This window comes from Cygnus atratus, chromosome 3 (genome assembly GCF_013377495.2).
Source record: "Cygnus atratus isolate AKBS03 ecotype Queensland, Australia chromosome 3, CAtr_DNAZoo_HiC_assembly, whole genome shotgun sequence".
NCBI classification, from domain to species: domain Eukaryota; kingdom Metazoa; phylum Chordata; class Aves; order Anseriformes; family Anatidae; genus Cygnus; species Cygnus atratus.
In genome coordinates this window covers 371,369-396,204 of record NC_066364.1, presented here as the reverse complement: position 1 = coordinate 396,204, position 24,836 = coordinate 371,369, and the positions used below count along the sequence as shown (strand labels likewise).

The following is a 24,836-nucleotide window of genomic DNA, read 5'->3' as shown; positions in this document are numbered from 1 at the left end:
TGTGCGGGCGGCGGCGGGGGGCGGGGGGCAGGCGCGGGGGCCGGCGGCGCGCGGCGGTGCCCGGCGGAGGCCGAGGCGGGCAGGAAGCGGGGGACCCCGGGGACCCCGTCGGGCGGCAGCGCCGGGGCGGCTCTGGCGGCGAGGGGCTGGCCGAGGGGAGGGCAGAGCCGCGCCGTGCCGAGCCGCGCCGCAGAGCCGGGAGGGACGGAGCCGCGACGGGACGCGCCATGCGCTCCTGAGCTGGGCCGTGCCCGCCGCCCCGCGCCGCCCGCCCGCCCAGCATGGCCCCCTGGCTCTGGCCGTGCCTCCTGGCCGCCCAGGCCCTGGCCGCCAACTTCCCCCCCAGGTACAGCCTCTACACCGGGGGGGCCGCCCCGCTCAGCCCGGCGCAGGCCACGGCCCCGCAGGGCCCCGCCGCGGCCCACAGCGGTGCCCGGGCCGCCAGCCGGCACAGGTAGGAGCCGGGACCGCCGGGCGGGCGGGGGGGAGCCCCCGGGGCGCGGCCGCCGCCCCGCAGCCCCGCGGGGCCCCCGGGAGCGGCAGGACGGCCGCACGTCCGGCGCCGGGAGCCCGGCCGGGGGCGCCGACGGGCGGCGGGAGCCGTGCGGGAAGGATGCTGCCAGGGCGCGGCGGGGCGGCCCCGTCCCGCGGGCACGCGCGGGGATAACGGGCCCTGGGGGCGCGCGGGGGGCGCGGGGCGGGGGCTGCGGCCCGACGGGCGCGGGGAGCGGGGGCGGGGGCGGGGGCGGGCGGGGGCCCGGCCGTGCGCGCCGGGTGCCGGTGCCGGGGGTCCCGGGCGCGCACCCGCGCCTCGCGCCCCGCTGCGGGGTTCCCGTGCCGGGGGGGCGGAGCAGGCAGCGGGGGCGGGTGAGGGGCCCCGACAGCCCCTGCCCGTGCCGTGCCCTGCGGCGGGGGGCGGCGGGGGGCGGCGGCGGGTCAGCTCGTGCCTGCCCCCGGGTCGGGGCTGGGGCTGCGGGGCCGGCCCCACACCGGAGCTGGGGGTCGCCCTCTCGCCTCAGCCACCTCAGCGTGGCCGCCTGGGGTGGAGCTGCACCGGAATGTGTCCCCCCAGCCCCACGGCAGCCCCACGGCAGCCCCAGCACCCTGGGGCAGGGGCTGGTGGGACCCTGCTCCACGCGGGACCCGGCTGCTGGTGTGGGGCTGCCTGGGAAGGGCACGCATGGGCCGGGTATCCCGCGGCCCCACAGAGCACGGACTTGGCTGGGCTCTTACCCGCGGTTCTGGGGACATAGCAGGGTGTCCCCAGGGGCTGGGGTGCACAGCGCCCTGTGCCCATGGCTTGGGGGATGTAGAACCCATCTGTGCGCTTCGGGGCCGGTCCCTCTGCTTCGAGGGTCACGGCAGGCAGTCCCCATGGACGGGGGGGCACGGGGACCCGTCCCCGTGCCCTGCGGTTTTGGGAGGGCTCCCAGCCTGTCCCCAGGACGTGGATGTGCCCCGATGCAGCCCCAGGGTGGGCAGTGGGGGCCTGGGCCCCGCGGGCACCATCAGCCAGGGATGATTGGGCACGGGGGGGGGGAGCGGGGGGGCCGGGAAGGGAAGAGAAGGGAAGGGAAGGGGGAAGAGGGGGGGCCGTCGGCGCAGGAATTCCCGGCGGCCCCCGGGGAGGAGCTGGAATCCAGCCGGGGCCTGAGGGGAACCAGCCGGGCTGACGGGAACCGGCCGCGGCACTGCGGGGCCCCCGCACTGCTCAGCTCCACGGCACCGCACCGCACCGCACGGCACGGGGAGCCCGCAGCGGGGCCGGGGTTGCCGAGGGTCCACTCCGTGGGGGGCTGCCCGGGGGGGGCCGCGCCGTGTGGGGCTGCTTTGGGCTCGGACCATATAAGGCTGGGCTGGGGCGTCCGCGCTGTGTGGGGCCGGGCCGGGGTCCCGCTCCCTGGGGTGGGCTGGGGGGCCGGGGTCCCGCCCCGCAGCCCGGGCACCACACCCCGTACGGAGCTGAGGGGCCCCGCAGCGTGTTCTGGGGGCTGCAGCCCCCGTGGGGCCCCGCCCCACAGCCTGGTCGGGATGGGGCAGGCATGCCCCCCAGGCAGGGTCTCGCCGTCAGGTCTGGCCGGGCACCGGGGCTTCGTCCCCTGCTCGTGAACTCCAGGCTGGGGGGGCACATGAGTGACAGCCGGGGGGCGGCTGGGGGGCACGGCCCAGCCCGGCTCTGCAAGGCAGCAGCATGGGGTCAGAGCGCCCCCGTCCCTGCAGCGTGCAGGGCCTCGCAGCACCCACACGCTCACCTGGCCACCCCTTGCACCCACAAGCAGGGTCCCCGTCCCAGTCCCCACAGGGCTCACTGGGTGCGGGTGGCCCCGTGAGGGCTGCGGTCGCTCCCCGCGGTGCCACCGGCCCCTTCCGCGGCTCCACAAAGGGCCCCGGCGCTCGGGGCTGTGGGGTTGGGCAGAGGTGAAGGGGCTGCGGCGGGGCAGGATCCGGCCCATTAACCCCACAGCACTGGGCTGTGACGGCTGCTACTGGTGGGGCCGGCAGCGCGGGCACCTGCGGGGGGGGGATGCCACGGAGGTGCCTGGTGCATGTGGGGGGACACCCGGGGTGTGCCGGGGGCTCCGGTGCGTGCCGTGCGGGGCCCTGACGCCTTCTCCGCAGGAACTGGTGCGCCTACGTGGTGACGCGCAGCGTGAGCTGCGTGGTGGAGGACGGCGTCGAGAGCTTCGTCAAGCCCGACTACCAGCCCTGCGGCTGGGGGCAGCTGCAGTGCCCCCGCGTCCTGACGTGAGTGGGGCCGGGCAGGGCGGGGGCGTGGGACCAGGAGCCGGGGGGCAGCGCCCGGGGCCCCCAGCGGCGCGGCTGTTTATCCGCCCCGGGATGTGTTTACTTCTTTGCAAGAGCGCGGTCTCGTCGGCTCGTGGCCAATGCCTGACCTGCCCCGACCCGGCTTTTCCAGTGGCGCCGCTGTGCCCCCCCCCCGGCTAACTGCCCCTCAGCATCAGGGCCAGGGACCCCCCACGCCGCCTGGGGGATGGTTTGTGGGCCAGGGGCTCTGCCCAGGGCCCGTGTCCTGCACTCGGGCAGCCACAGAGCGGAGCACCGGGTGCCGTGGTGCTGGGTGCCAGCCTAGTCCGGGGGGGCAGGCAGATGTGCAGGGGCCGCCCCCCTGGAGGGCAACGAGCGTGGCCACGGCCAGCCCGGTTGTGCAAGAGCCTGGTGCGGTCGCGCCGCCTGGGCCAGCCCGCAGCCTGTGTTTGGTTTTCCTCCCAGCCCCGAGCCTCTTCCTGCAGCGCCTCCGTGGGCAGGGACCGACGTGGAGGCTGTGGGGGGAGGAGGGGCAGCAGGGGCCAGGACCCCCCCTGTCAGCAGCGTCCCCTCTGCCCGCAGGTACCGCAGCTTCCTGCGACCCCGCTACAAGGTGGCCCACAAGACGGTGTCGGACCTGGAGTGGCGGTGCTGCCAGGGCTACTCGGGTGAGGACTGCTCCGAGGGGCCGGCGCCGGGGCCACCCCTCACCACCACCCGCCCGCGGCCCCGGCCCGGCCGCCCCACGCTCTCTGGCTTTGGCAACCCGCTCAGCGGCCTGGGGGGGGAAGGCAGCGCCGGGGGGGGCCGGGGCAGCACCGCCCCGCGGAGCCCGGAGCCCGCTGGCGGTGGGGAGGCGGAGAAGGTGCAGCAGCTGGAGGAGAAGGTGCGGCGGCTGAGCAAGCAGCTGGAGGAGCTGCAGGCCTCGGTGCAGGCGGGCCAGGAGAAGCTGCTGCAGGACCTGCGTAAGGTGGCCGAGGGCAGCCCAAACGGCAAGCACCCACCCGCCGACGCCGCGCCCCCCGACGTGCGGGAGACGCTCAGCCACATCCAGCAGCACCTGGAGCGCCTGGACGACCGCATCCGCAGCCAGGAGCTGGAGCGGGAGCGGGATGGCTTCGGGGGGAGCCCGGCCCCGGAGGGGGGCCTGGCGGGGGCCGCGCTGCTGCACGAGCTGGAGCAGCGGGTGCAGGATTCCTGCAGCGCCTGCCTGGCCGGCACCGAGGGGCTGCGGCGGCAGCAGGCGGAGGACCGGGAGCGCATGAGGGCGCTGGAGAAGCTGGTGAGCTCGGTGGACCAGCGCAACCGGGAGGCGGTGGAGACTGTGCAGCGGCACGTCAGCAGCCTGAGCACCCGCCTGGCCCCCGCCGCGCCGCCCGACGAGCTGCGCCGGCGCGTGGCCGAGCTGGAGCGGCGGCTGGACGGGCTGGAGGGGTCGCGCGGCACGGTGCTTGGGCCGGGGCCGGGGCCGGTGCTGGCCCGGCGGCTGTCAGAGCTGGAGGGGCGGCTGAATGCCACGCGGGCTGGCCCCGGGCCCCCTGACACCGAGGGGCTGCGGGGCCACATGGCCAACCTGAGCCGGGCACTGGAGGGGCTGGCGGAGAGCGGGGCGCAGCGCGGCGCCCGCCTGGCTGAGCTGGAGGGGGTGCTGGCGCGCTGCGGGCGGCCCTGCCCGGAGCCCGCTGCTGACGGCCGGGGGGGCTCCGCGCTCAGCCAGCTGGAGCGGCGCGTGGAGGACAACGAGGCGCAGCTCCGCACCCTCAGCTCCGGCCTTCAGCAGCTGGGGGCCAGCGGGGCCGGGCCGGGCGGCTCGCTGCAGGCGCTGCGGGAGCTGGTGGGGGAGCAGGGCGAGACGCTGGGGCGGCTGGCGGGGCGGCTGGGGCAGCTGGAGGCAGGGGGGAGCCCCGGTGGGCAGACGCTGGAGGACACCCGCAGGGACCTGGAGCAGCTCCGCAACCGGACGGGCGCCCGGCTGGGGCAGCTGGAGACCGAGCTGCGGGGGCTGAGCACCACCGGTGCCTGCGCCCAGCCCTGCTCCCCACTGCGGGAGGAGCTGGAGCGGCTGCGGGAGGAGGTGGGCGCCTGCACCGACGCCTGCAGCCCGCCTGCACCCGACCCCACGGCGCCCGAGGCGGAGGAGCCGTTGGAGGGGTTCAGCGTCTTCGGAGGCACGACGCCCTGGGAGCTGCAGACGCTGCAGGGCGAGCTGTCGGAGGCGCTGCTCTTCTTCGGCTTGCTCAACACCACGGTGCAGGAGCTGCAGGACGCCGTGGACCAGCACGACGCCAGCCTGCGCGAGCTGGGCGCTGTGAAGGACCGCCTGGCCGCGGAGCTCGACCGAGTGCAGGCGGAGGTCGCCGAGCGCGCAGCCGAGAGCGAGGAGCGGCTGGAGGGGCTGGTGCGGGACCTGGTGCGCGCGGGCCCCGGGGGCTGCCCGGCCGGCCTGGAGCCCAGAGTGGCCAAGCTGGAGGGCGTCTGCGAGCAGCTGGAGGTTGTGTCGGGAGGGCTGCGTGGCGTCCGCGAGGGGCTGGGCCGGCACGTGGCGGGGCTGTGGAACGCCCTGCGGGAGCTGAACGGCACAGCCCGCACCCACAGCGCCCTGCTGGAGAAGGCGATGCAGCTCCCGAACCGCCTGGGCGCCCTCAACGCCAGCTTCCAGCAGCACCGCGCCGAGATGCTCAACCTCACGAGCAGGGACCTGACCGGTGCGCGGCGACCCCGCGAGCAGGGACGGGGAGAGGGGGCACGGGGATGGGGAGAAGGGGGCATGGGGATGAGGAAAAGAGGGCATGGGGTTTGGGAGAATAGGGCACCGCTGGGGGGAGAAGGGGACACGGGAAGGGGCAAAAGGGCATGTGGGGATGGGGCATGGGTGTACAGAGGAAGGGGGGTGCAGGAGGTGGGGATGGGGGAACAAGGGGCAATGGGCTGCAGGGACAGGGTCTGAAGACAGAGCGCGGGGACAATCACAGTGCCATGAGGCGTGAGGGTGTGGGGATGCCAGGTCCCAGGGCTTTGAGCACTGGGGCTGTGGGGTATGGGGGTGAGGGGGCACAGGACCCCAGGCTGCAGGCCATGGGGCTGGGATGCGGGGGGACATGGGGACCCAAGTTACAGGAGCATGAGGCTTGGTGCGTGGGGACATGGGGCCTCAAGTCATGGGGACGTTGGGCTGTGGGGTGAGGGGACAGGGCTCTAACCCGCCCCCCTTCCCTCAGGCCCCCCTGGGCCCCCCGGACCTGCGGGCCCCATGGGGAAGATGGGCCCCCCTGGCCCCTCTGGGCCTCCTGGCAAGGACGGAGAACAAGGCCCTGTGGGCCCCCCAGGTAAGGAGCAGCTCCTGTGTCCCGGCAGCCTCCGGCAGTGGGGCCTTGCCTGCCTGGTGCTGGTGTGGCCAGGCTCGTGCCGCCTGCCCACCCTACAGTGCCGTCTGTTCCTTCCCTTGTAGGTCTGCAAGGAGAGAGAGGTAGGGCTGGGGGGGGGGGGTATGAGGGGCTGGGGTTAGGAGGCTGCGGGATGGGTGTCGTGGGGTGGGGGGGCTGCAGCAGCCGCTGGGGCAGGGGGAGTTGGGTGATGGAGGTGGAGGGGCTGGGGACGTGGGGCATGGGTGCAGCCGGGGGGGCGGGAGTGCAGGGGTCTGGGGGTGCCATGGGGGCACCGTCCTGACACCACCCCCAGGCGCCGTGGGGGAGCCGGGCTCCGTGCCCCACATCGCCTTCTCGGCCGCCCTGAGCACGCAGCGTGCGGAGCCGGGCACTGTCCCCTTCGACCAGGTCCTGCTCAACGACGGCGGCGCCTACGACCCCGAGACGGGTGAGTGCCGGCCGTGTATCGGGATGGGGGGGGGGGCTGTGGAGTGGGTGGGGGCTGCGTGGGCATGGGTGGGACACGGGCCTGGGGTGCAATGAAGGGTGGGGGTGTCCTCAGGGGCGCAGCAATGGCTTTGGGGTGAAATCAGGCAACCCAGGGGCTGCAGTGTGAGTGTGAGGTACAGCGGGGTGGCTCGGGGACACGATGATGGCTGTGGGGAGTGGGGGGGGGCTGAGCTCGTGCTGGGGGCGCCATGGGGCCCGGGGGCTGCCCTGCACTGACACCGCTGCTGCAGGCACCTTCACGGCGCCGGTGAGCGGCCGGTACCTGGTGAGCGTGGTGCTGACGGGGCACAAGGGCGAGAAGCTGGAGGCGGTGCTGTCGCGCTCCAACCAGGGCATCGCGCGCCTGGACTCGGCCGGGTACCAGCCCGAGGGGCTGGAGAACCAGCCCGTGGCCGAGCACCAGCCCAGCCCCGGCTCGCTGGGCGTCTTCAGCCTCATCCTGCCGCTGGAGGCGGGCGAGACGCTCTGCGTCGACCTGGTGGCGGGGCGCCTGGCCCACGCGCCCGACGAGCCCCTCACCGTCTTCAGCGGTGCCCTGCTCTACGACGCCGAGGGCCCCTAGTCGCCCTCCCTCACACCCACCCCTCACCGCCCCATGGCTCCTGGACCCCCCCCACGTCCCCCTGCACCCACGCGGGGCCCCACCCACCCCCCCCGTCCCGTTATTTATCAGCACCCCCCACCCTCGCTCCCACACCACCACGCGTCCCTCACCACCTGCCCTGGCCCCCCCACGCCGCCCCGCGCCCCCCCCCACAATAAAGATGCGACACCGGGTTTTGTACCCGTGGCTCCCGCCTCCTTCCTGCCCCCCACGCACTTTATTGCCCCCCGCGGGCCGGGGGCAGCCCCTGGGCACTGCCCTGGGCCTGGCAGTGTCGCAGCTGGGGGGTGGGGGGTGCCCAGGCCGGGGGTCCGGCTGCCATCAGAAATCCTCATCCCACCCCGAGAGCTCGTCCATTGCCGGCGTCCGGTCGACCGAGAACCGCTTGAAGTTGGTGTAGGGAGGGCCCTGGGGGTGCGGGGGTCAGTGCTGGACCCTCCTGCCCCTTGCCCCACGCCCCCCACCCCAAGGCCCGGCCGCACCTGCTTGATGAGCCACAGGGTGGGCGCCTCCAGCTGCTGCAGGGCGAGCTTCTTCCACTTGAGGGTCCCAAACCACCTGGGGGGGGGGGGTGCTGCAGGAGGGGCCAGGGGGCAGCATTTCCCCCCACACACACCCCCACACCCCCCCCTCACCTGTGCTTCTTGATGCCACGGATGCCGGTGGCCGTGTTCCCCAGGCGCTGCCCCGGACGGCGCCTGCGAAAGGGCCGGGGATGGGGCAGGGGGCGCAGGATGGGGCTCCCCAGGGCACCCCCACCCACAGGGCTGTCCCCCCAGTCCCCCCCTCCCCCCCCGCACAGACCTGCAGAGCTTGGCAATGAGGGAGCAGGCGGCCTCGCTGAGGAAAGCAGGGAAGGAGAAGATGCCGTCCAGGATGCGGCTGTAGATCTTCTGGGGGTCAGCACTGTGGAAGGGGGCCCTGCGGGGCACGGGGGCGTCAGGCCTGGCCGCGGGGGCGGGTGGGCTCGGCCCCAGGGCACGCTCACCTCCCCACCAGCATCTCGAAGATGAGGATGCCCAGCATCCAGAAGTCGACCGCGAAGTCGTGGCCCTCGTGGCGCAGCATCTCAGGCGCCAGGTACTCGGGCGTCCCGCAGAAGGAGTAGGTCTTCTCCCCGCGCTCCAGCTCCTTGGCGAAGCCGAAGTCCACCTGCGGTGCAGGAGCTCTCAGCCGGCCCCACGCCCGCAGGGACCCGCGGCGCCCTCGCTGCTGCCCCCCCGCACTGCCCCCCCACGGCACCAGCACTGTGCCAGCACCCCCAGCCCGCCCCGGTACCAGCTTGACGTAGCCCTGCTTGTCCAGCATGAGGTTCTCGGGCTTCAGGTCGCGGTAGACGATGCCGTGGCTGTGCAGGTACTCCAGGCCCTCCACCACGCAGGCGGAGCAGAACACGGCCAGCGGCTCCTCAAAGTAGCGCCTGCAGGGCAGGGTTCCGTGCTCGGCACAGTGCGGTGCGGCACGGCACGACACAGCACGGCATGGCGTGGCACGGCACAGTATGGCACAGCACGGCACCGCACGAGACAGCAAGGGACAGCACGGCATAGTGCAGCACGGCACGGCACAGCACATCACGACACAGCACGGCACATCCCTGCCCGCCCCAAGCCCGTGCCCCCCGGCCCCGTACACCTCGCGCAGCTTGGTCCACAGCTCGCCGCCCTGGCAGAACTCCAGCAGCAGGTAGACGTGCTGCCTGTCCCGGAAGGTGCCAAAAAACCTGCGGGCGGCAAGCGTCAGTGGTGCCTCGGCGTGGCGCTGAGCCCAGCCCCGCGCTGCCGGCCCCGCTCACCCCACGACAAAGGGGCAGTGGCTCTGGGCCAGCACCCGCCGCTCCGTGCGCACGTGCTCCTGCTGCTGCGTCCGCACCACCCAGTCCTTGCGGATCCGCTTCAGCGCGAAGAGCTGCTCGCGGCACCGCACCTGCGGGCAGGGTTGGCCGTGGGCACCGGGACAGGGACGGGGTCAGCAGGGGGTGCCCGCAGGCCAGGCGTGGCTCTCACCAGCTCGACCCTGCCAAAGCCGCCGGTGCCCAGGACGACGCGCTGCCCCTGCTTCTGCCCCTCCTCGTAGCGCACGGCCACCAGGTCCTCCAGCCGCACCGCTGGGGTCAGCTGCCGCAGGCTCGGGGACCCCCAGCCCCTGTGGGGGGGGGGAACCACAGCCCTGCAGCACCAGCACCAGCGGCCGCCTGCCCCTGTCCCAATCCCATGCCTACCCCACCTGCACCCCCATCCCCGTGCCCACCCCCATCCCCGTCCCACACTGACCGCCTGGGGTCCGCAGGGGCCGGCACCTCTGTCGCAGCCGCGTTTCTGCAAGGAGAAGCAGCCCTGGCTCAGCCCGCGGCCCAGGAGCCCCACAGCCTGTCTGGGATGGGCACGGCGCGGCAGGACCCCACAGGGACCCGGGGCCGTGCATGAGGCCAGGAAGGGGCTGTGGGAGGTCCATGGGGGGACACCCCCCCCCCTTGGAGATCACCCAAAGCTGCCTGGACATGGGGCTGGGCACCCTGCTGGGGCGGCCCTGCTGTGGGGGGGGGGATGGGACAGGGACACCCAGGGGTGCCCCCAGCCTCAGCCAGCCTGGGGGGGGGGGGAGCGGGGGGCTGGGATTCTGGACACCTCACGTGGGGCCACACATGGGGCCATGGTGAGCACGCGCCAGGGCCGTGCCGTGGGGCTCGGCAGGAGCAGGACGGTGCCTGGGCCTGGCGGTGCTCCCGGGGCAGAGTCCAGGACCCGCTGCTGGCGCCACGTCACCGCTGCCGTCCCTGCCGGGTGCCCAGCACCCACCCAGCCAGCACCCACGTGGGGACCCCGCAGGGCCACGGATACTCACGCGTCTGAGTCGTGCCTGGGGCAGAAGGGGATGATCTCCAGGAAGTCTCTGTGGGCAGAGCGGGGTGTCAGTGGGGCAGGCAGGTCCCGGCCGTGCCCCGACGGGGATGGGCTGCAGGACACGGGGACACCCACTCCTTGGCCACCGTGATGCAGGTGACATGTCCCTGCGCCTGGCACGTCGCTGTCCGGCGGATGTTCCTGCACAGAGAGACCGGTGGTCACGGAGGAGGCGAGGGGTGTGCGCAGAGGAGCAGGTGCGAGAGCTCCACGTGCACAAGAGCAGGCGTGCGGGCACACGCACGGAGTGCAGACGAGCTGCCTGCGGCCCCAGGGCACCTACTCCAGCAGCGAGAGCTCCCCGAAGTGCTCGCCGGCGCCCAGCACGCGCAGCAGCTTCTCCTGCCCGTCCACCCGCCGGCTCACCCGCACCTGTGAGGGGACGCGGGGCCGGGCTGAGCGGGGCGGGGGACATGGCCCTGCCCCGCGGCGCTGCACCCACCTGGCCCTTCAGGATGATGTAGAAGCTCTCCCCCTTGTCCCCCTCGCGGATGATGACGTGGCCGGGTGCGAAGGAGCACTGTGGGCATGGATGGGGCGCTCGGGGCTGCACTGGGCAGAGGACCCGGTCCCGCAGCCCTCCCCGCCCCCCCATGCACGCACCTCCTCCATGGCGTCGAGCAGCTTGGAGAGGTGGCTGTTGGACAGGTCCTGCAGCCAGTGCACCCTGCGGCGAGAGGTGGCTGGGCCCGGGGCCGCTGCAGCCCTGCCCGCACCCTGAGCCCGGCACCGTGAGCCCTTCACCCTGCACCCTGCATCCTGCATCCTGTGCCCTGAGCCCTGCATCCTCCCTGAGCGCCGGAGCCCAGCGCAGCCACAGGCAGGACAGGGCTGGGGCTGGCGCTGAGGTTGTGTGAGGATGATGACAGGAGCAGGGATGGTGACAAGGTTGGGGATGAGGATGGGGATGTGGACTGGGACTGGGCTGCGGGTGGGATGGGATGGGATGGGATGGGATGGGATGGGATGGGGTGGGGTGGGATGGGATGGGGATGGGATGGGGTGGGGTGGGATGGGATGGGGATGGGATGGGGTGGGATGGGATGGGGTGGGATGGGATGGGATGGGGTGGGGTGGGATGGGATGGGGATGGGATGGGGTGGGATGGGGTGGGATGGGATGGGATGGGGTGGGATGGGATGGGATGGGGTGGGATGGGATGGGATGGGATGGGATGGGGTGGGATGGGGTGGGATGGGATGGGATGGGGTGGGATGGGGTGGGATGGGGTGGGATGGGATGGGATGGGGTGGGATGGGATGGGATGGGGTGGGATGGGGTGGGATGGGGTGGGATGGGATGGGATGGGATGGGATGGGATGGGATGGGGTGGGATGGGGTGGGATGGGGTGGGATGGGATGGGATGGGATGGGATGGGGTGGGATGGGATGGGATGGGGTGGGATGGGATGGGATGGGATGGGATGGGATGGGGTGGGATGGGATGGGATGGGGTGGGATGGGATGGGATGGGATGGGATGGGATGGGGTGGGATGGGATGGGATGGGGTGGGATGGGGTGGGATGGGATGGGATGGGGTGGGATGGGGTGGGATGGGGTGGGATGGGGATCAGACAGGGTGGGGATGGGCCTGATGACAGTGACAAGGCCAGGGCTGTACAGTGGCTCTGTGGCCAGGGGTGATGAGAGGGGATGGTGCCTTGAGGCTCAGGGCTGGCCGCGGGGCCGGGGGTACCACGGAGGGGCAGGGGGCAGGGGCCCCACTCACGTTCGCAGGGAGTCCAGGATCTTGGCCCGCCGCTGCTTGGCGCTGCTGGTGGTGATGGCGCGGGTACCGCTGCCGGTCGATGGCCCAGAGGCGCACAGGGCTGAGCGCTGGGGCACAACGGGTGTCAGGGGGGGCTGGGAGTGGGGGGGGGGGGGGGGGACAGAGCGGGGGGGCTCGGCCCTTACCCTGCACGGTGGCGGTGCGCTTGCAGTGGTACAGGATGGCCAGCTCCCGAAGACATCACCCGGCCCCAGCGTGCGGAGCTGCCGGCCCCGCTGCGTCACGCTCAGCTGCCCCTCTGCAGGGAGGCAGCACGGAGCAGGCGGCCTCGCGCGTGCACGAACACACGTGTGGGCATGTGTACATGCACGCAGGTGGCCTCGCACATGCACCCTACACACGTGTGTGTCACAGCCCCGGCAGTGGGTGCACTTGCAGCTGGTGTGCAGGAGTATGTGCGACCGCTAAGGGGCAACGCAGCCCCACACGTGCATGCACAGGGCACTGGTGCCCACGGCAGGTGCAGCACGCCCAAATGCGTGCCCGCACACCCCCGCGGGCATGTGCACACCCCAGCCCGCGCCCCCTGCCCGCTCCCACCTGCCACGATGTACATGGCGGTGCCCTCGTCGCCCTCGGCCAGCACCGTGTCCCCGGGGCCGTGCTGAACGGGGACGAAGCTCTGGGCCAGCGCCTCGGGGCAGCCCTCGCCCAGACGCCGCAGGAAGTCGCTGCGTCCCATGGCCTCTGCGATCAGGCTGAGGTCCCTGGGGACAGAGGGACGTGGGGACAGCAGTGGGGCAGCCCCGGCCCTCGTGCACCCCCTCTGCCCCTCCTGAGGTACCTCTGTGATGGGGGGCTACCGGGCAGCTGGAGCAGGGCGTCGCTGGTGAGGGGCTCAGGAACGATGGCGGTGCCCCGACGGTGCGGCCAGCCCGGGGGTGGCTCCGCGTCCAGCAGTGCCCTGGCATCGCTCGAGCCCCGCGCCACGCACTGCAGGAAGTCGCGCTCCTCCTGCAGCCGCAGCTCCCGCAGCTGCCGCTCCATCCCGCACCGCTGCCGTGCCTGGGGGGGGGACACACAGCATTGGCAGGGGGCTGCCCGGTGCTACCTCATGTGGCTGCTGCACCAGCACCACGGGGAGAAGGGAGAGGTTCCCGCAGCACGGGGCGGGGCCGCACACCGCACGGCTCAGCACACCTGGGTACATCTGGGCATGATGTGGCTGGGGACGCCTGGCACCACCGGTGCCCACAGTGCTCCCCACCATGCCCGGACCCCCACCCGCAGCCCGTGCACCCGGCCAGGCCCTGCAGCAGCACGGTGCTGCGCCCGGCACGCCCTGCCCGAGCAAAGGTTGCACCGCCGGGCTGGGGCCGGGACAGGGCTCAGCACCCCCCTCCACACACACCCCCCCCCCCCACCACACATGGCCACTGCCCCCACACGCACACTCAGCCCCGGGACGTGGCCACTGACTGGGGCTGGCCCAGTGCCCCGCCACGCGCACGGCCCCTACCTGTGCCACGCACCCTCCTGCGCCTGCCCCTACCCGCGAGGCCGCTGCACCCAGTCCCGTGACACATTAACCTGCCCACGGCGCTCCCCCGAGGCACGTGCCGAGCTGCGCCCAGCACGCAGCACCCGGCCAGCACCCGGCCAGCACCCACCAGGCACCCGTCACGCACGCACCCTGCACCCGGCCTGCGCCACCATGCGCCAGGCCTGCAACAACCTGCACCTGACCTGCACGCACCCTGCACCCACGATGCACCCACCCTGCACCTGACACGCACCCGACGTGCCCCTGGCCTGCACCCACCATGCACCCAGCTTGCACCCACAGTGCGCCCACCCCGCACCCACGATGCACCCACCCCGTGCCCCCCCGCGCCCCGCGGGGCCGTGCAGGTGCCGGGGGCAGTTGTGCACGCGGGCACTGCCCGTGCGAGGTGTGCACGTGCACGAGGTGTGCCCGCCGGGCACACGAGTGGCGCGTGCCCGCGCACCCGCGTGGGGGGGGGGGGGGGGGGGGCATTCCCGCGCGCTCCTGGCACGGGCCACTCGCGCGCAAGGGCACCCCTGGGGGCGTGGCCACAGGGGCGTGGCCCGAACGGTCCCGCCCTCCTGCGGACCACGCCCCTCTCGGGAGGACTGGGCGGGGTTGCGGGCTCTGATTGGCGGCGGGGAGAGGGGCGTGGCTCGGCGGCGGGCCCTGATTGGCGGGGCGGGGCGGGGGGCGGGGCGGGGGCCGGGGCGGTGCCGGTGCGGTCCCGGAGCGCGGCGCAGCGCGCAGAGCCCGGCGGCGCCCAGCATGGCAGCGGGCGCGGCGGCGCTGCGGGACCCCGGGCCCGGCCCCGCGGCGGAAGAAGCGGATCCTGTGCGTGGGGCTGGTGTGCCTGGACATCATCAGCGTGGTGGAGGCATACCCCGCCGAGGACACCGACACCAGGTACCGCGGGGACCGCGCCGACCATGCCGAGCCGGGACGGGCCGTGGCAGAGCCGTGCCCGAGCCGTGCCGTGCCCGAGCCGAGCTGAGCGGTCCCGAGCCGAGCCGAGCGGTCCCGAGCCGAGCCGTGCCGTTTGCAGGTGCCTGTCGCAGCGGTGGCAGCGGGGCGGGAACGCCTCCAACTCGTGCACGGTGCTGGCGCTGCTGGGAGCCCCCTGCGCCTTCATGGGCTCGCTGGCCCCCGGGCACGCTGCCGAGTAAGTGGGTGCGGGGACGGGGTCGGGGCTCCCCGCGGCCCGGGGGGGTCCCGGGGCCGCCGTGACGCTGCAGCGGCCCCCGTGTCTCGCCCCGGCAGCTTCGTCCTGGCAGACCTGCGGCGCCGCGGCGTGGACGTGCGCCACGCGGTGCTGCAGCCCGGCGGCCTCATGCCCACCTCCGTCGTCATCACCAGTGCCAGCCGGGGCACCCGCACCATCCTGCACGCCAGCGGGTGCGTGGCCGCCCTGACCCTGCTCTCTGTCCCCCAAGTTTCATCGTGGCGGACTTCCAGCGCCGGGGTGTGGACGTGACGCACGTGGCCTGGCAGCCCCGCGGGGACATGCCATGCGCCTGCTGCGTTGTCAACGCCGCCAGCGGCTCCCGGACCATTGTGCTCTACGACACGTAAGGGTGTCGCGCCCCGCACAGCCGCCAGGGCAGCCTGACCGGGTGATTCCCCGTGATTCCGCACACACAATCGCTGCCAATCGTCCCCGGGCTCCGCAGCCCCCCAATCACCCCCCCGCTGCCGCCGTGATTGGCGGCGGCATCGCGCCCAACTGCGTCCCGCGCGGCAGGACGGCGGCACGGCCCTGCCGCGGGCGAAGGGCTGGCGGCCCCGCGCTGCCCTCGAGGTCACCCCCGGGGCACGGCGGCGCCGTTAATCATTCACCCGCCCGCCCCGCGGAGGGGGACCTCTGCCCGGGGCAGAGTCGAGGCGCGGGGCTGCCCTTTGTCCGCGGGGGGCCCGCCGCACCCGGCCCCGCCTGACGGCCGGCCCCACAGGAACCTGCCCGACGTGACGGCCCGCGACTTCGCGCGCGTCGACCTGGATCGGTACCACTGGATCCACTGGGAGGTGCGGCGGGGCGGGGCCCGGGGGCGGGGCCCGGGCGCAGGGGGCGGGGCGAGGAGGAGGGGGCGGGGCCACCCTAGGGGGCGGGGCCGGCGCAGTCACGTGGCCGGTGCCGCCCGCAGGCCCGCAACGCGTCGGAGCAGCTGCGCATGATCCAGCGCGTGGAGGAGCACAACCGGGCTCTGCCGCCGGCGCAGCGCATCCGCACCTCGGTGGAGGTGGAGAAGCCGCGGGAGGAGCTGCTCCCCCTGCTGGCGCACGGCGACGTGGTACGGCCCGCCCCGCCCCCGCGAGGCGCGATTGGTCCGCTGGGGCTGGGGGCGGGGCTACGGGAGGGGGCGGGGCCAGGGATCTGGGGTGGGGCTGGAGGGCGGGGTCCGCGGTTGGGGTGTGGCTCGGGGGTGGGGTCAGCATGGGGGCGGGGCTGGGGGCGGGGCTTGGCGCTGCCCCGCGGGGGTCGGGGGGCGCCTCCGGGGCACGGAGGGGCCGTGCCGGGGAGGGCCGTGCCCGGGGGCCGGGGCGCTGACCCCCCCGCAGGTGTTCATCAGCAAGGACCTGGCCAAGCACTTCGGGTACCGGTCGGCACCAGAGGCGCTGCAGGGGCTGCGCAGCCGCGTGCAGCCAGGGTAAGGGGGCCGGGCCGGGGGGGGGCGGGCTGGGGGGGCACAGGTCGGTGTGGGGCAGGGGGAGCGGGGGGCAGGCTGCGGGTGGGCTGCGGGACGGGGCAGGGGGCACAGGCAGGCGGTGGGGCACGGGGACAGGAGGGGGTGTGGGGTAGGGGCCGGGTCTGGTCGGGGCGGGGGTCCCACCCCGGCGCCCCCTCCCCGCAGGGCCACGCTGATCTGCGCCTGGGCCGAGGAGGGGGCCGACGCCATGGGGCCCGGCGGGGAGCTGGTGCACGCGGACGCCTGCCCCCCAGAGACCCTGGTGGACACGCTGGGGGCTGGGGACACCTTCAACGCTGCCGTCATCTTCGCGCTCTCGGGAGGTGGGCACAGCCCCGCAGAGCCGGGGGGCCATATCCCCCAGCAGCCCCCCATGCCCCTAGCATCCCCCCGCACCCCCAGCACCCCCCTGCATCCCCCAGCATCCCCCCTGCCCTCGGGCATCCCCCACGCTCCCCGTCCCCTCACTCCCCCCTGTCCCCAGGGCAGAGCCTGCAGGACGCGCTCAACTTCGGCTGCCGCATCGCAGGAAAGAAGTGCGGGATCCAGGGCTACGACGGCATCGTCTGAGCCACACGTGCGGCTGCCACTGCCCCCCACCCCGCAGCCTGGCCCCCCTCACCCTGCTCCCAATAAAGATCCTGGGTGCCCCACCGCTGTCTCTGGTGCCAGGCCCTGAGGAGCCCCATGCCCCCACACCACCAGCACCACCGCAGTGACCACAGCGTGAGTGGCAGCTCCTGTATTCCTCGTCCCGCCACGTTACAGGGGAAAATGCGTGTGTCCTGGCCCCCCGGGCCCTGCTGCAGCTGGCCCTGCCCTAGGCGTGTGGGGGACCCCAAGCCCCTCTGCCCCAAGGAGGCATCCAAACCATTGCTCAGCTGGGGCACCGCACCCCACAGCCTGCGGGGCAGCATCGCTGGGGCCAGCAGGGGGCAGAGAACCACGACAGCGCCGGGGTCACAGCCCTGCCCGGAGCCCCCTACCACCTACATCTCTCCAGGGTCCTCCCAAGCGGGGGCTGCCTCTGCCCTGGGGACTTCGTCCTTGGGGGCTTCATTCACTTCACCCTGGGGGGCTCCAGCCCCAGGGTCTCCCTGCCCCTCTGGGTGGGCAGCGTCGTCTGGCAGCCCCTGCCCCTCTGCTGGGCCAGGCTCTGGGCTGCTTGCCCCTGCATCCACTCCAGGCATCTCATCCACCGTGGGTGTCTCCACTCTTCCCCCGGGCCCCTCCATGTGTCCTCCCATCATCCCCTCCTGGCCAACCTCCGCTCCCACCAGCGGCTCCCCTGGGGGTCCCCGTTCCCAGCCAGGCAGCAGCAGCTCGGGGGGGTCCAGCAGCCCGTCCCCGCTGCGGTCCTGCCTCTCCAGGGCACGGTCCACCAGCACAGCCAGCTGTGGGGATGGGGACAGGGTGAGAGCCTGTCCCACTCCCCCAGCTCCCCACAGGGTGCAAGGCCCCCCTGGACCTACCGCCTCAGGGCTGGGCTGCCCTGTGCCCCCCTGTGCCAGCACCGCTCCCAGCAGCTGCAGCAGCTCCAGCCCGTCCAGGCGCCCACTCCGGTCATGGTCATGCAGCGCAAAGAGGTACAGCAGGGCTGTGGGGTGCAGAGCGCCATGGGGCCAGGCTCCGTGGGGCTGGGACATGTTGTCGCAGCCCCCTGAGGCACCCCAGCCCCACGTACACTGTTTGTCCTTACCCTGCTCCCGTGTCATGTCCTCTGCGTCCTGCTCCGGCTGCCCCAGGCTCCTCACCGCACTCTGCAGTAGCCTGGGGGCATTGGGGCTGGGGGTGCGTGCACTGCCCCTGCCCCAGGACTCCCCTGCCCCACAGCTGGCCAGGCAGTGCCTGTGCCCCGCAGCTCCCCCCGGCTGGGTGTCCCCCCCGTGCCGCCCTGGGCAGCAGCTCCCTCCCACCCCCAGGCACTCACTGCAGCGCGGGAGGCTCCGGGCTCAGCGGGTCAGGACTAGGATCGGGCCTCGTGGCTGGGGGAGCCTCTGACCTGGGGCGGGAAATGGGGGGGGCGGCGGTCCGTCACTAGGTCACCTGTGCCGCTGGGTGGGGGCAGCAGCGGGGCCCTTCTGCCCCCACCAGGCTCCCAGCAGCGCCCCACGCACCCACACCGTGCCCCCCCCCCCCACGGCCACCGCAGCCCCGAGCTGCTCCCCTCCCTGTGCCCCCTGCACCCCTGCGCCACCCACATCCACCCCCCGCACCCCATCTGCACCTTCGCATCTCATCCGCACCCACGGCACTCTGTGCCCCCGCCTGCACCACGACCCCCCCCGTGCCCCCCCTCCAGCCTCCCCCCCCGTACCTGTGCACCCCGTCCCTCGGGGCCGCGCAGGCGGCGGGGAGCAGCAGCAGCAGCAGCGGCAGCAGCGGGGCCGCCCGCGGGGTCCCCATCGTGCGCCCGGGGCACAGCGGCCGGGGGGGGGCGGGCGGGGGCGGGCCCACGCGGGGCGCTGCCACGCGGAGCGGGGCGGGGGTGGCAGCGGCGCGTGGCACCCGCCGGGCCCCGGGACGAAGCGGGACGGTGGCACCGGCACTGCACACGCAGGCTGCGGGCACGGAGCTCACGCTGCGCGCCCCATGCGCACCCCGCAAGCGTCGCGCACCCTGTGCGCGCCCCGCGCCCCGCGCACACCCCGCTGCCCCCGCTCCCGCTCCCCGCAGCCTCCCCGCACGCCCGCAGCACCGCGCCCGCAGCCCGGCGCCCCGCGCCCGCTCCCCCAGCCCCGGGCTCTCCTCCCGGGGCCGCTCGAGGAGCCCGCCCCGCCCCGGGGCCACGTCGCCGCCCCGCCCCGCAGGGTCCCTCCCGCGCCGGCAGCGCGGGGGTTAACCGGTACCCTCGCGTGTGCCCGGCACAAAGATGCCCGCCGGAGCCACACGCGCCCGGCTCGGGGCGGGGCCAAGGCGAGCAGGGGCGGGGCCAGAGGGCGGGGCCGCGTCGGGGGCGGGGCCTCAGTCGCGGTGGGCGGGGCGCCGGTGGTGGGCGTGGTCGGCGCGGGCGGGGCCGAGCGGGCGGGGCCGCGGTTCCCGGCGGGCCGCGATGTCGGCGGAGGAGCCGCCCGGTGCCGCCGCCCTCCCCCCGCTGCTGCTGGCGGCCGCCGCCGCGGCGCTGCTCGGCCTCTGCTGGGCGGGGGCGCCGAAGGTGGGCGCGGGGCCGGGCGGGGGGCGGCGGGGGCGGGGACCCCCCTGACAACCCCCGGCTCTCCCCGCAGCGCCCCGTGCTGGCCGGCGGCCCGCGGCTCGTCGCCTTCCTGCGGCGGCGCTGCCCGGCGGTGCGGGCCCCGTTCCGCCCCACGGCCTGGTGCCCCGAGGGCCGCCTGCAGACCGTGCTCCGCGCCCTGCTGCAGTCCTGCCCGACCGTCCGCTACCGCAGGTGAGCCCGCGGCGGGGCCGGGCCGGGCCGTACCGGGCCGGGCCGGGCCTGACGCCGCCGCCCCGCAGCGAGTCCATCCGCACGCCCGACGGCGGGCAGCTCGTCCTCGACTGGGCCGACGGCCGCGCCCTGCCCGCCGCCCGCCCCACCGTGCTGCTGCTGCCGGGGCTGGCGGGCAGCAGCCAGGCCAGCTACGTGCTGCACATGGTGCACGGGGCCGCCCGCGCCGGGTACAGGTGAGTGCCGGGGGAGGGGGAGCCGCCCCACCGCCCCGCTGCCCCCCCTGACGGCCGCTCTCCCCCAGGGCCGTGGTGCTCAACAACCGGGGCTGCCGGGGCGAGGAGCTGCTGGTGAGACCTTCCCCAAGCCCCCGCCCGCGGGGCAGGGGCGCTGCAGGGCCAAAACCCGGCTGTGCCCCCCCCGCCCAGACCCCCCGGACCTTCTGCGCCAGCAACACGGAGGACCTGGAGACGGCCATCGCCCACATCAGGGGCCGGTACCCGCACGCCCCGCTGCTGGCTGCCGGCGTCTCCCTGGGCGGGTACGGGACGGGGCGGACGCCCCGGGGATGACGGTGGCCACGGCCCCCCCTGACCCTGGTGCTGGCACAGGATGCAGCTCCTGAACTACCTGGCACGGAGGGGCCGGGCAGCAGGGCTGGTGGCGGCCATGGCCGTGTCCCCCTGCTGGGACCCCCTGGAGTCGACAGTGTCGCTGGAGCAGCCGCTCAACGCCCTGCTCTTCAACCGCCACCTGGCCGCCAGCCTCTGCCAGCTCATCCGCAGGTGGGGGGCAGGGGGCTACACGCCAGGACCGGGGGGCGCCAGCGGCACCACCTGGCACTGACCAAGGCTCATTACAGGCACCGGGCGATGATCGGGGACAAGGTGGACATGGAGCACATCCTGCAGGTGGAGCCCACCCCCTGGGCCCAAGTGCCACCTGGTCACGGAATGGCTTGGGTTGGAAGGGACCTCAAAGCCCCCTCAGTTCCAACCCCCTGCCATGGGCTGGATGCCACCCGCTAGATCAGGTTGCTCAGGGCCTCGTCCAGCCTGGCCTTGAACACCTCCAGGGATGGGGCATCCACAGCTTCTCTGGGCAACCTGTGCCAGTGCCTCACCACCCTCTGAAGAATTTCCTCCTAACCTCTCATCTAGATCTCCCTTCTTTTAGTTTAAAACCATTCCCCCTTGTCCTGTCATTATCTGACCGAGCAAAAAGTTGCTTTCCATCTTTTTATAAGCCCCCTTTAAGTACCAAAAAGCTGCAGTGAGGTCTCCCTGGAACCTTCTCTTCCTCAGGCTGAACATCCCCAGCTCTCTCAGCCTTTCTTCCTAGGACAGGTGCTTCAGCCCCTTGATCATCTTTGTGGCCCTCCTCTGGACCTGTTCTAAAAGATCAACATCCTTCTTGTGCTGGGAGCCCCAGACCTGGACGCAGCACTCCAAGTGGGGGCTCACAAGGGCAGAGCAGAGGGGGACAGTCACCTCCCTCACCCTCTGGCCACTCCTCTGTTGGCGCAGCCCAGGACGTGGTTGGCCTTCTGGGCTGCAAGTGTGCTGCTGGCTCATGTTGAGCTTTTTGTCCTCCAGAACCCCCAAGTCCTTCTGTGCAGGGCTGCTCTCAGAGAGCAGTCTGTACTCGTGCCTGGGGCTGAGTGCCTGATGTCCCCCCGCTGCAGGCTCGCACCATCCGGGAGTTCGACGAGCGCTACACGGCGCCTGCCTTCGGCTACAGCAGCTGCAGCGAGTACTACCGGGCCGCCAGCCCCGCGCGCCGGCTGCACCGCATCCGCGTGCCCCTGCTCTGCCTCAACGCCTCCGACGACCCCTTCTCCCCCCTGCACGGTGAGCGGGGCCGGGGGGCTGGAGCTGGCCCCGTTGGGGGTGGCAGCGGCTGACCCCTGCCCGCTGGCACCTCGCAGCCATCCCGGTGGAGGCCGCCTGGCGCCTGCCCCACGTGGCGCTGCTGGTCACGGCCCACGGCGGCCACATCGGCTTCCTGGAGGGCCTCTTCCCCCGCCACGGCACCTACATGGACCGCGTCTTCACCCAGTTCATCACCGCCGTCTTCGAGCACGGCAAGGAGCTCCAGCAGCTAGAGGAGGGTGGGGATGGGGCTGCAGAGCAGGACGGTGCCTGACACCCCCAATAAACCCACTCGCGCTGCAGCAGTGTGGCCGTGAGCCAGGCAGGGTGAACAGAGCACGAGCACAGGGAGGGCTGAGCTGCCTGAGCCCCCCCCACCCCCCGCTGCCCCAGCACAGACAGGGCCGGCGCTGCCTTCACGCTCCGGGTTTAATGGCGGCAGTGGGGCAGAGGGCTGGACCCAGCCCAGCCGGCGGCACGCTGCGCCCCGGGGCCGGCCCTGCGCCACGCTGCAGCCCAGCACGCTCCCCCCGGCTGGTGCCCAGCGCCAGCAGCGCGGCTGGGTCCTGGTCCAGGTCCCTCATCTGCTCCGCAGTCCGGGGGGTGCCGCAGGGGCTCAGTCCTGGCCCCGGGGCCTAGAGGAAGTCGGGGAAGGCAAGCTGCAGCAGCAGGATGGTGGCCACGATGAGCCCGGCACAGAGCAGCAGCAGCAGCCAGACGGGGAGGGAGCCTGCGGAGGAGAGCAGGGCCTGAGGACGGCACCCGGGGATCCTGCTGCCTCTTGTGCATGCAGGAGGGGCTGCCGCGGCCCCGCTGCGGACACAGGGGTGCAGGAGCTGTGCCACCTACGTCGGCCGGGGAGCAGGTGCAGCTTGCAGCGGCTGTCGACAGCCACGCTGAGCAGGGCAGCCTCGTTTCCTGCCAGCAGCTCCCGCCCACGCTGGCTCTCGGGCACGAAGGCGACATCGGTGACGACGATGCCGTGCGCCTCCTTCACATAGTAGAGCCTCTGCGGGGGCAGCAGGGAGGGCGGCCCGGTCACCTCAGCCCTAGGGGCAGGGCAGCCCCCGCACCCCTCCCCGTGCCCCTGCTCACCTGCAGCGAGAAGGCGATGTGGATGGCCACAGAGCCCGTGACGGTGCCCAGCCCCAGGAACGTGCCCGAGTCGCTGCAGAGGCAGGGGGACAGTGAGCGGGGGCCAGCACGGCCCCGTGCCCGCACCCAGCCCCGCACTGTACCTGACGGAGAGGCAGGACACCACCTCGCTGCCGCAGGGCCGCGTGAGCAGCGGCAGGAAGCTCCTCCCGTCCCACTTGGTCAGGTAGCAGGGTGGGGGGCGGCGCTCCCGCTTGTGGGGCACCTGCACCGTGTAGAGCCGCAGCGCCCCGGCGTTGTCCTCCACCGCCCCGAACCTGCCGCAGGAGAGCACAGGCTGACCCGGTGCCGGCACTGCTGCTCCTCGCAGCTGCAAGGGGAGCGTTGGGGCCATCCCTACGTTCGGCATCGCCACCGCTGACCCCAGTGGCAGGACTGGAGCGCTTTGGGGGTCCAGGACCGTCCCCTCCCCAGACCTGGACCTAGCCCCTGTCAGCACGTGTCGGGGCCCTCACCGGCAGGCCTGGTAGCGGTACGCCTTGTCAGGGATGCCAGGCAGGTTCTCGTTCCAGCACAGCCCCGTCACCAGCTGGTCCCGCTGCCACACGCAGCACTGGAAGTCCCGTCCCGCCGTCACCACCTGCACAGAGGGGGTGCGAGGAGGACTCCAGCAGCGGGGCCAGGGCAGGCAGCTGCCGCCTGCTGCCTCCCAGCCACCGCCCACCTTGTTGTCAGGGCCCAGCGCGATATCCTCGATCTCCCCGTCGTGGGCTTTGAACTCCAGCGTCTTCTTCATGCTGGGGAACTGTGAGAACAGAGCACGTGTCGGAGCCGCGGCCCGTGAGTGAAGTCTTCCCTGCCAGCCACACAGTGTGACGGCACGGCAGCGCCTGGCCCTGGCTCCCGCGCCCCGTGCCCACCTCCCAGAGGCGGAGGAAGCCATCGGCTCCACCGGTGACGAGCAGGGAGCAGTCAGCGTTGAAGCGCACGGCCTTCTGCAGGGCGTCGGGGCTGAAATCCGTGCGGACGCTGTGCACGCTCTCCACGGTCACCTCGCTCGTCTGGTTCTGCGTGTCGCCCTGCGCTGCCGGGCTGGGGCCCTTCCGCTTCCGCGGCCCCTTCTCCCCGCTGGCTGCAGTGGCGAAGGCAACGCTGACCCCGATGCAGCCCCGCGGGGCAGCCCGGAGCTCCCAGCCCCGCGCTGTCCCCACGCCGCCCCTGCTCCGGGGGATGCAGGCTCTCACCGTCCCGTCCGGCCGCGCCGCGCCCCGGGGGCGGCTGCAGGCTGAAGCGCAGGATGTGGCAGTCGGCGTCCTGCCCCGCCGCGATGAAGTCGTCTGCCAGCGCCATGGTCATGGTGGCGCGGGTCTCGGTGTCGTGCGAGTGCAGCAGCGAGGCGCTGAGCTGCCCCCCGACCTGCTCCAGCTGCAGGAAGTGCTGCGGGCGGGGCGAGCACGGCCTCAGGGCTGGGCCCCGGCAGGGGGCTGGGGGGGGCGGCCCACCCGGTGCCCCTGCACCGCCCCACGCTCAGCCGGGCTGCCCCGCGGCCCCAGGACTCCCATCCTGGCCCGGTACCCAGGTATCCCGGTACCCCCATCCCGGTCCCGGGACTCCCATCCCAGCCTCGGTATCCCGGTACCCAGGTACCCCCGTCCCAGCCTCGCAGCCCCGTTACCGTGGTACCCCCACCCCGGACTGGAACCCCGGGACCTCCATCCCGGTACCCCCATACCAGCCCCGGGACCCAGGTACCCCGGGACCCCCATCCTGGCCTCGCAGCCCTGGTACCCCCATCCCGGTACCCCGGTACCCCGATCCCAGTACCCCCATCCCGGCCCCGGTACCCCCATCCCAGTTCCCCCATCCCGGCTCCGCAGCCCTGTTACCGTGGTACCCCCATGCCGGCCCGGGACCTCGGTAGCCCGATCCCGGTAGCCCGATCCCGGCCTCGGTCCCCCGGTCCCCCCACCCCGTCTCCCCGCCCCCCGCCCGCCCAGGCCCCGCACCACGCCATTGCGGATGCCGGTCTTGGCGGCGCCGCCGCCGCCGGCGGTGATGGCGATGGGGCGGCGCGGGTGCAGGCGCACGGTGTACAGCGGGAAGGGCGCGCGGTACAGCTCGGCCGCCCGCCGCGGCGACATGGCTGCGCGCACACGTCAGCGCTCCCGCGCCGCTGCGTCACCAGGCCCCGCCCCCTGCGATTGCGCCTCGCCCCCGCCGTCCTGCCCGCGGCCACGCACGCGCAGGGCGGGAGCGACGCGCACCGGGGAGCACCGCGCGGGACCGGGAAGGGCCCCCCGCAACGCCGCCGGCCGCGGGGGCTCGGAGCCGCGCTCCCCGCTGAGCCCCGGCCCCGCCGCCCTGCCCGGCATCGCCC

The 24,836-nt window shown here is 73.8% G+C and overlaps 6 protein-coding genes across 10 annotated transcripts; 3 read left to right on the top strand and 3 right to left on the bottom strand.

The window, feature by feature from the left end:
- Positions 1-197: 197 nt before the first annotated feature.
- EMILIN1 (elastin microfibril interfacer 1) lies at positions 198-7,219 on the top strand. The gene is made up of 8 exons (XM_050710120.1): positions 198-454; positions 2,620-2,745; positions 3,349-4,411; positions 4,898-5,471; positions 5,985-6,092; positions 6,215-6,232; positions 6,445-6,579; positions 6,872-7,219. Exons 1-8 carry the CDS (start codon positions 282-284, stop codon positions 7,201-7,203), a joined length of 2,529 nt encoding a protein of 842 aa, XP_050566077.1. The 5' UTR covers positions 198-281; the 3' UTR covers positions 7,204-7,219.
- Positions 7,220-7,522: 303 nt separating this feature from the next.
- On the bottom strand, positions 7,523-12,925 carry LOC118259033 (cGMP-dependent protein kinase 1-like). The gene is given in 21 exon segments (XM_035568248.1): positions 7,523-7,653; positions 7,728-7,803; positions 7,881-7,943; positions 8,050-8,166; positions 8,234-8,397; positions 8,524-8,665; positions 8,879-8,968; positions 9,041-9,171; positions 9,252-9,390; positions 9,519-9,563; positions 10,090-10,137; positions 10,224-10,289; positions 10,432-10,520; positions 10,591-10,668; positions 10,752-10,815; positions 11,879-11,940; positions 11,942-11,985; positions 12,064-12,108; positions 12,111-12,176; positions 12,479-12,645; positions 12,723-12,925. Coding segments are annotated over 21 exon segments (1,986 nt in total). The 3' UTR covers positions 7,523-7,566.
- Positions 12,926-14,149: 1,224 nt separating this feature from the next.
- On the top strand, positions 14,150-16,761 carry KHK (ketohexokinase). Its single transcript, XM_050709596.1, has 8 exons — positions 14,150-14,330; positions 14,470-14,586; positions 14,858-14,992; positions 15,374-15,446; positions 15,566-15,712; positions 15,981-16,069; positions 16,274-16,431; positions 16,593-16,761. The coding sequence occupies exons 2-8, from the start codon at positions 14,555-14,557 to the stop codon at positions 16,676-16,678; spliced, it is 720 nt and encodes a 239-aa protein (XP_050565553.1). The 5' UTR covers positions 14,150-14,330; positions 14,470-14,554; the 3' UTR covers positions 16,679-16,761.
- Positions 16,762-16,835: 74 nt separating this feature from the next.
- On the bottom strand, positions 16,836-18,541 carry CGREF1 (cell growth regulator with EF-hand domain 1). The gene is made up of 5 exons (XM_035568272.2): positions 18,426-18,541; positions 18,039-18,110; positions 17,808-17,878; positions 17,581-17,705; positions 16,836-17,502 (listed from the first exon to the last, which is right to left on the bottom strand). The coding sequence occupies exons 1-5, from the start codon at positions 18,512-18,514 to the stop codon at positions 17,098-17,100; spliced, it is 762 nt and encodes a 253-aa protein (XP_035424165.1). The 5' UTR covers positions 18,515-18,541; the 3' UTR covers positions 16,836-17,097.
- A 439-nt stretch (positions 18,542-18,980) lies between these two features.
- On the top strand, positions 18,981-21,666 carry ABHD1 (abhydrolase domain containing 1). 5 transcript variants are annotated; one of them, XM_035568270.2, is made up of 9 exons: positions 18,981-19,262; positions 19,333-19,493; positions 19,562-19,729; positions 19,798-19,843; positions 19,922-20,034; positions 20,105-20,278; positions 20,356-20,404; positions 21,178-21,343; positions 21,421-21,666. In XM_035568270.2, exons 1-9 carry the CDS (start codon positions 18,981-18,983, stop codon positions 21,636-21,638), a joined length of 1,377 nt encoding a protein of 458 aa, XP_035424163.2. In that variant the 3' UTR covers positions 21,639-21,666. The 5 variants fall into 5 exon arrangements, with proteins under 5 accessions (XP_035424163.2, XP_050565871.1, XP_050565874.1 ...); XM_050709914.1 differs by having other exon boundaries at positions 19,798-20,034; XM_050709917.1 differs by lacking the exons at positions 20,105-20,278; positions 20,356-20,404.
- A 109-nt stretch (positions 21,667-21,775) lies between these two features.
- Positions 21,776-24,644, bottom strand: PREB (prolactin regulatory element binding). The gene is made up of 9 exons (XM_035568266.2): positions 24,466-24,644; positions 23,704-23,896; positions 23,380-23,591; positions 23,184-23,264; positions 22,975-23,099; positions 22,603-22,776; positions 22,460-22,532; positions 22,214-22,373; positions 21,776-22,094 (listed from the first exon to the last, which is right to left on the bottom strand). The coding sequence occupies exons 1-9, from the start codon at positions 24,598-24,600 to the stop codon at positions 22,000-22,002; spliced, it is 1,248 nt and encodes a 415-aa protein (XP_035424159.1). The 5' UTR covers positions 24,601-24,644; the 3' UTR covers positions 21,776-21,999.
- Between the last annotated feature and the right edge of the window lie 192 nt (positions 24,645-24,836).

Excerpts from the sequence above, each read along its gene's own strand:
- KHK (XM_050709596.1), top strand. The coding sequence starts at position 14,555 with ATGGGCTCGCTGGCCCCCGGGCACGCTGCCGA. Across the intron at positions 14,587-14,857 it reads GCCCCCGGGCACGCTGCCGA|TTTCATCGTGGCGGACTTCC; the intron begins GTAAGTGGGTGC and ends CTGTCCCCCAAG. Across the intron at positions 15,447-15,565 it reads ACCACTGGATCCACTGGGAG|GCCCGCAACGCGTCGGAGCA; the intron begins GTGCGGCGGGGC and ends TGCCGCCCGCAG.
- ABHD1 (XM_050709914.1), top strand. The coding sequence starts at position 18,981 with ATGCCCGCCGGAGCCACACGCGCCCGGCTCGGGGCGGGGCCAAGGCGA. Across the intron at positions 19,494-19,561 it reads CCGACCGTCCGCTACCGCAG|CGAGTCCATCCGCACGCCCG; the intron begins GTGAGCCCGCGG and ends GCCGCCCCGCAG. Across the intron at positions 21,344-21,420 it reads CCCCTTCTCCCCCCTGCACG|CCATCCCGGTGGAGGCCGCC; the intron begins GTGAGCGGGGCC and ends GGCACCTCGCAG.
- EMILIN1 (XM_050710120.1), top strand. The coding sequence starts at position 282 with ATGGCCCCCTGGCTCTGGCCGTGCCTCCTGGCCGCCCAGGCCCTGGCC. Across the intron at positions 2,746-3,348 it reads CAGTGCCCCCGCGTCCTGAC|GTACCGCAGCTTCCTGCGAC; the intron begins GTGAGTGGGGCC and ends CTCTGCCCGCAG. Across the intron at positions 4,412-4,897 it reads GCCTGGCTGAGCTGGAGGGG|GCGGAGGAGCCGTTGGAGGG; the intron begins GTGCTGGCGCGC and ends ACGGCGCCCGAG.
- PREB (XM_035568266.2), bottom strand. The coding sequence starts at position 24,600 with ATGTCGCCGCGGCGGGCGGCCGAGCTGTACCGCGCGCCCTTCCCGCTG. Across the intron at positions 23,592-23,703 it reads CGGCGCGGCCGGACGGGACG|CCAGCGGGGAGAAGGGGCCG; the intron begins GTGAGAGCCTGC and ends TCGCCACTGCAG. Across the intron at positions 22,374-22,459 it reads ACATCGCCTTCTCGCTGCAG|AGGCTCTACTATGTGAAGGA; the intron begins GTGAGCAGGGGC and ends CTGCCCCCGCAG.
- CGREF1 (XM_035568272.2), bottom strand. The coding sequence starts at position 18,514 with ATGGGGACCCCGCGGGCGGCCCCGCTGCTGCCGCTGCTGCTGCTGCTG. Across the intron at positions 18,111-18,425 it reads CCGAGGGACGGGGTGCACAG|GTCAGAGGCTCCCCCAGCCA; the intron begins GTACGGGGGGGG and ends TTCCCGCCCCAG. Across the intron at positions 17,879-18,038 it reads CCGGAGCCTCCCGCGCTGCA|GCTACTGCAGAGTGCGGTGA; the intron begins GTGAGTGCCTGG and ends CAATGCCCCCAG.